Source organism: Rutidosis leptorrhynchoides, chromosome 10 (genome assembly GCF_046630445.1).
Source record: "Rutidosis leptorrhynchoides isolate AG116_Rl617_1_P2 chromosome 10, CSIRO_AGI_Rlap_v1, whole genome shotgun sequence".
NCBI lineage: Eukaryota > Viridiplantae > Streptophyta > Magnoliopsida > Asterales > Asteraceae > Rutidosis > Rutidosis leptorrhynchoides.
The window spans coordinates 94,246,589-94,252,588 of record NC_092342.1 but is presented as its reverse complement, the minus strand read 5'-3'; the positions used below and the strand labels follow the sequence as shown (position 1 = coordinate 94,252,588).

Below are 6,000 nucleotides of genomic sequence, written 5' to 3'. Positions count from 1 at the left end.
AGAAATTTCCGGGTCGTCACATACGCTTTGTCCATACCCCTTAATTTTGAATCTTTGATTTTGAACCAGGTTAATTTCTTTTGTTTCATGTCCATACCCCTTAATTCTTACAGTACAATCTTTGATTTTGAACCATGTTAATATATGTCCGATTAAATGTGTTTGTAGAATACATGTTTATATATGATGGACTCGACTTAGATGTCCTTGTGTAGATCTTCCCCTGCATACGAAAAAGGACTTGACAAATTTATAGAACGTATTTTCTCTAAAAAGGGAAAAGATGGTCATATATATTGTCCGTGCAAATATTGCAGTAATCACAAATGGGTTGATCGGGTCCAGGCAAAAACACATTTGCTATGTGACGGGTTTTTCGAAGGTTATAAAATTCTAAATGTGTATTTTGACCCAATGATACACCAACGTTTGAAGATGCTGATGAAGATGATATGCAAGCATTGGCCCAATGCGTCTTCAATGTGTTTGTAGATGAAGATGAAGATGAAGATGATACCCAACAAACTGAAAATCAGACTGTACCAAACTTAAATGCTGAAAAGTTTAATAAAGTATTAGAAGATGCAAAGAAAGAATTATATCCTGGCTGTAAGTTCACTGTTCTTTCGTTCATTGTTAGACTCTTCCATTCAAAATGTGTTGGAAAATGTAATGAAAAAGGATTCAGCATGATTCTTGACACAATGAGGGAAGTCTTCCCTCATGCTGCCATACCGAAGTCATTGTATGAATTAAGGAAGATAATAAGAGATTTGGGTCTAGGTTATGAGAAAATTGATGCTTGTCCAAATGATTGTATGTTGTACTGGAAAGAAAACAAGGACAAAATTAAGTGTGACGTATGTCAGACCTCAAGATATAAACAAATTAATAATGATTTTGAAAATGAGTCAACCACAGAAGCTGATAATGATGGTGATTACAAAGCTAAGAAGGTTGGAGCAAAAGTGTTGCATTATATTCCACTCATACCACGCTTGCAAAGATTGTTTATGTCGCCTAAAACAGCCGGGTCGATGAGATGGCATGAAGAGAGTCGTATGAAAGATGGTAGATTAAGATATCCCGCAGATTAACCAGCCCGGAAAACATTCGATTATGAGAATAAGGAATTTGCTAAAGAACCTCGTAATGTAAGGCTTGGTTTAGCGAGTGATGGGTTTAACCCTTTTGGAAACATGAGTGTTTCACATAGTACATGGCCTGTTGTTTTGATGCCATATAATCTACCTCCATGGTTATGCATGAAAAAACCTTTTCTATTCCTAAGTTTACTTATACCTGGTCCATCTGCTCCAGGTAATAATATAGATGTCTATATGCAACCTCTAGTTGATGAATTGAAAGAGTTGTGGGATATTGGAGTTAATACTTATGACGCATCACCTAAGAGTTACTTCACACTACGTGCTTCTTTATTATTGACGGTAAGTGACTTTCCTGCGTATGCGAATTTATCGGGTTGGAGCACTAAAGGTAAATTAGCTTGTCTTTCATGCCATAAGGAAACCAGATCAACACGGTTATCAAACTCCCACAAAGAATCTTCATGGCACATTGTCACTGGTTGGAATCGTTGCATCCTTTCCATATGGATAAAGATTCTTTTGATGGCATGGAAGAACGTGAAGGGCCACCGCGTAGCTTAACAGTGGAACAAGTGCTTGCGGAGCTGAAAGGTTTTGAAATAAAATTTGGAAAACTTGTGAAGGATAACCCATCCTTACCATATAATTGGAAGAAGAGAAGTATTATTTTTCAGTTACGAAACTGGAAAAATAACTTAATACGTCATAATATAGACGTAATGCATACTGAAAAGAATGTATGTGATAGTCTCATTGGAACGTTAATGAATATAGATGGAAAGACCAAGGATCATTTAAAAGGACATCGTGATTTGGAAGAAATGGGTATTAGACATGAACTTCATCCAGAACCTTTATCAAATGGCAAAGTGTATTTGCCTCCTGCATGTTTCGAAGTGGACAAAAAAGAAAAAGAAAAATTTTGTAATATGCTAAAAGAGGTGAAAGTGCCAGATGGTTATGCTGCTAATATTTCTAGATGCATTCAGGTAAAACCTACTCCAAAAAATGTTAGGCCTAAAAAGTCATGATAATCATATTTTGATGCAGCAGTTGCTTCCCGTGGCAATAAGAAATAATTTACCGAAGCATGTGCGTTCTGTTATCATGAAGTTATGTCGGTACTACAGACAATTATGCTCAAATATTCTTAATCCTAATGATTTATTTAACATGGAAAAAGATATTGGAAAAATACTTTGTGATATAGAAAGGATTTTTCCACCATCATTTTTTGACGTCATGATTCATCTATCGGTTCATCTAGCTTCAGAGGCCAGATTAGGGGGACCTATTCATTACCATTGGATGTATCCAATCGAGAGGTGACCATTTATGCTGTAGTAAATTATACTCGTTTGAATAGAACTGTTTTTTTTTTTGAATCTGATATAAACTTTTTTTGACCACTCAGGTATTTAGGTACATTAAAATCTTATGTGCGAAAAAAGAGTAAACCCGAGGGTTCAATTGCAGAAGGTTATTTAGTGGAAGAGTGTTTGTCATTTTGTTCTTTGTATTTAGCTAGTGATGTCGAGACCATACATAATAAGACTAGCTGAAATCATGATGATGGTGGTGGTGATTCTGTCTTACCAATATTATGTATGCCTGGTCGACCAATTGGTGCAACAAACGTAGTAAAAATCGGCTATGACACTTTGGCTATTGCACACTCACATGTGCTGTTCAATTGTAGTGAAATAGATTTCTTACGAACGTAAGTTATTTAAATTTACTATGTTATGAGATTATTTTTTTATATGACATTGTGTAATTTTGACGATAATGTACATTATTCTCTTTTTGTTACTTTGATTGCAGAGAGCATCTGAATATTCTTAGTCATCAAAATCCGAAAAAACGTAAGCATGACATTCAACATTTACATAGTCAGGAGTTTGAGGAGTGGCTGTATGATTACGTAAGTTATTTTTGCTAGTTTTATTACAATAATGTAGTGATGATATAACTAAGCCAAACTTATTACTGTATAAACAAATTGCCTCAAATCAGGTTGATGAGGACATGACTAGTCGGGATAACAGAATCACAAGTGATATAGAGACATTGGCAAACGGTCCAAATGAGGTTGTAAAGAAATATAAGGGATATATCATAAATTGTTTCCGATTTCACATTAAAGATGTAGAGAAGAATAGGACAACACAAAATAGCGGAGTCATACTTCAGGCACTAACAAGTAGCTTCTCGAGTGCTAGAGATAACGATCCTATTATGGGAGATGTCACTTACTACGGTGTTTTAAAAGATATAATCGAGTTGCAGTATGGTGATGAGAAGAAAGTTGTTTTGTTCCATTGTGATTGGATATCAAGTGGTTCCAGGATAAAAGTTGATGAGAATGGGTTTACGACACTCGATTTTCGAGGTCTGAAGCAAACTAAAGAGCCTTATATCCTAGCTTCGCAAGCACAACATGTGACGACCCGGAAATTTTCGACCAAATTTAAACTTGATCATTATATGATTTCGACACGATAAGCAAAGTCTGTTAAACCGAGTCTTAAAATTTCTGAATTTGTTTACATGGATTTAGTTAACCTTTGACCACTCCCGACGATTCACGAACCACTATTTGTAAATACTTATGTGTGAATATATATATATATATATATATATATATATATATATATATATATATATATATATATATATATATATATATATATGTATATATGTATATATATATATATGTATATATGTATATATATATATATGTATATATATATATATATATGTATATATATATATATCTTGTTGTCATTAAAACGAATTATGAAAAATAAAATAAAAATAGAATATTATAATAATTATTATTTACAACATAACTATATATAAATAAAGTATAGTAAAAATAAATAAAATAATTAAGTTGTTATTAAAATAAATAAATAAATATATATATATATATATATATATATATATATATATATATATATATATATATATATATATATATATATATATATATATATATATATATATATATATATATATATATATATATATATATATATATATAAGATCTCTATATTGAAATATTTATAAAATATATAAACAATAAATATTCAATAGATGTAGTCATATAGTATAGGATAAAAATTGTAATATAAAGATATTAAATGTAATTACCAGTTTAATTATAATTATTATATGATTATTACTACATTCATTATTATTATTAATATTAATATCAATAACATTAAAATTATAATATTGAAATTGTTATAATTGATTTGTTAATATTATTATTGTCACTAGTAGTAAAGTGTAATTTTAGTTATATGAGTAATATTAGTAATATTATTAAATATTATTATTACTATTTTCATTAAGAATTATTATTATTATAAATTATTATTATTATTATTATTATTATTATTATTAGTATTAATGTTATTATTAATATTATACTTGTATTACTACTAGATAAAATATTAAGGATATTATTATTATTATTATATTTAAAAGATTAATCATAATCTATATATATAAATACATAAATATATAATATAATGCAGATATATATACATACGTGATATCTATATTATCTTTATTTTTTGTTTCTTTTTCCTATCTGCTCGTGAGCATTGGTCGACTCAATCATCAATACAAACAACAATCAATCGTTAGCGTCCCTTTCTATATTAGTTACATCTATTCTTTTTCAGAATCAAATTGATACTTTAATCAATATTTTTTTTTCTTTTCTCTTTCGATAACCTCTGTACGTACCACTTTTGCTCATAAATCGAATTTGAATCCTACTTCAAAATCTGGAAATGCAGTGTTGTTAGGAATCTATAGTTTAAACTATCTGAAAAATCTCTTGTTCTAATTCCTTAAATTGAAGTCGAATTTCGAAGTCAAAGGTTTTTGAAATAAAAGTCAACCAAATCATTCTTGAAGAAATTCGAGTTTGTTGTTGCGAATTGACTGTGATTAACGATATCAATAGTTTCATGGAGTGGATTATAATCTATTTTATGTTATGAGTTTGATCTAAAACGTTATCGAAAATCAAAATCAATTTTTTTTAAAGTATAGCAGTGACGAGCAGCAACAAATGGGGTTCTTTTTTTTCTTTTTTTTTTAAAGCTATTAATCACAAGTGAGTGTGTATTTATTGAATATCAAGTTTTAAATTAATCAATGAACTCAATTTTGTGATTCCTGAATGCCCTCTGGTCGAACAAGTATGGGGAGAAGAAGAAGTCAGGACATAATACGTGCTATATATTTTTCTGTGTGGGTTATTTCTGAATAAAACAGACTGGACGAATGGTTAGATGGGTTGTCAGGTTAGTGAGAGGTCTCAGGTTCGAGTCTTGTCTGGAGCATTTCTTTTTACCCATAGCTTTTAAGGGTATACACTTAATTTTTATTCCTATCATTATTATTATTAATTATTATTAGTTATTATTATGTTTATTATTATTACTATTGTTATTATTATGATTATTATTGTTATTTTTATTATTGTTATTATTAGTGTTACAATTATTATTATTAGTATCATAGTTATAAGTATTATAAATATTATTATTATTATTATTATTATTAATATAGTATAATTCGTAGTAATGTGATTAATAAGATTATTATCATTATTATTAGTATTATCATTGGTACTATTATTATCATTTAAAAACTATTAGTATTATCATTACTAATATTATCATTACTAGTATTATTATTGTTATTATTATTAACAGGATTATGAACATATTAATAACATTTATATTATAAAATTTATAATAAAAGTTGACAGGGCAAAAATTATGAATGAGGTTATAACATTAAGTTATAGGAACTATAGAGATAGGTTTAGAAACTAAACATGAAGTTTAGGATAAATCTGATTATT

The 6,000-nt window shown here is 29.1% G+C and overlaps 2 protein-coding genes across 2 annotated transcripts in view; both read left to right on the top strand.

Moving 5' to 3' along the window:
- Window positions 1–201: 201 nt before the first annotated feature.
- Window positions 202–1,097, top strand: LOC139870461 (uncharacterized). Its single transcript, XM_071858265.1, has 2 exons — window positions 202–382; window positions 436–1,097. The coding sequence occupies exons 1-2, from the start codon at window positions 202–204 to the stop codon at window positions 1,095–1,097; spliced, it is 843 nt and encodes a 280-aa protein (XP_071714366.1).
- A 102-nt stretch (window positions 1,098–1,199) lies between these two features.
- Window positions 1,200–6,000, top strand: part of LOC139870460 (uncharacterized) — a 31,710-nt gene continuing 26,909 nt past the window's right edge. The window contains exons 1-6 of the mRNA XM_071858264.1: window positions 1,200–1,448; window positions 1,535–2,098; window positions 2,160–2,434; window positions 2,524–2,625; window positions 2,934–3,033; window positions 3,126–3,501. Coding sequence (XP_071714365.1) covers window positions 1,200–1,448; window positions 1,535–2,098; window positions 2,160–2,434; window positions 2,524–2,625; window positions 2,934–3,033; window positions 3,126–3,501 — 1,666 coding nt within the window. The remainder of the gene's footprint in view (window positions 1,449–1,534; window positions 2,099–2,159; window positions 2,435–2,523; window positions 2,626–2,933; window positions 3,034–3,125; window positions 3,502–6,000) is intronic.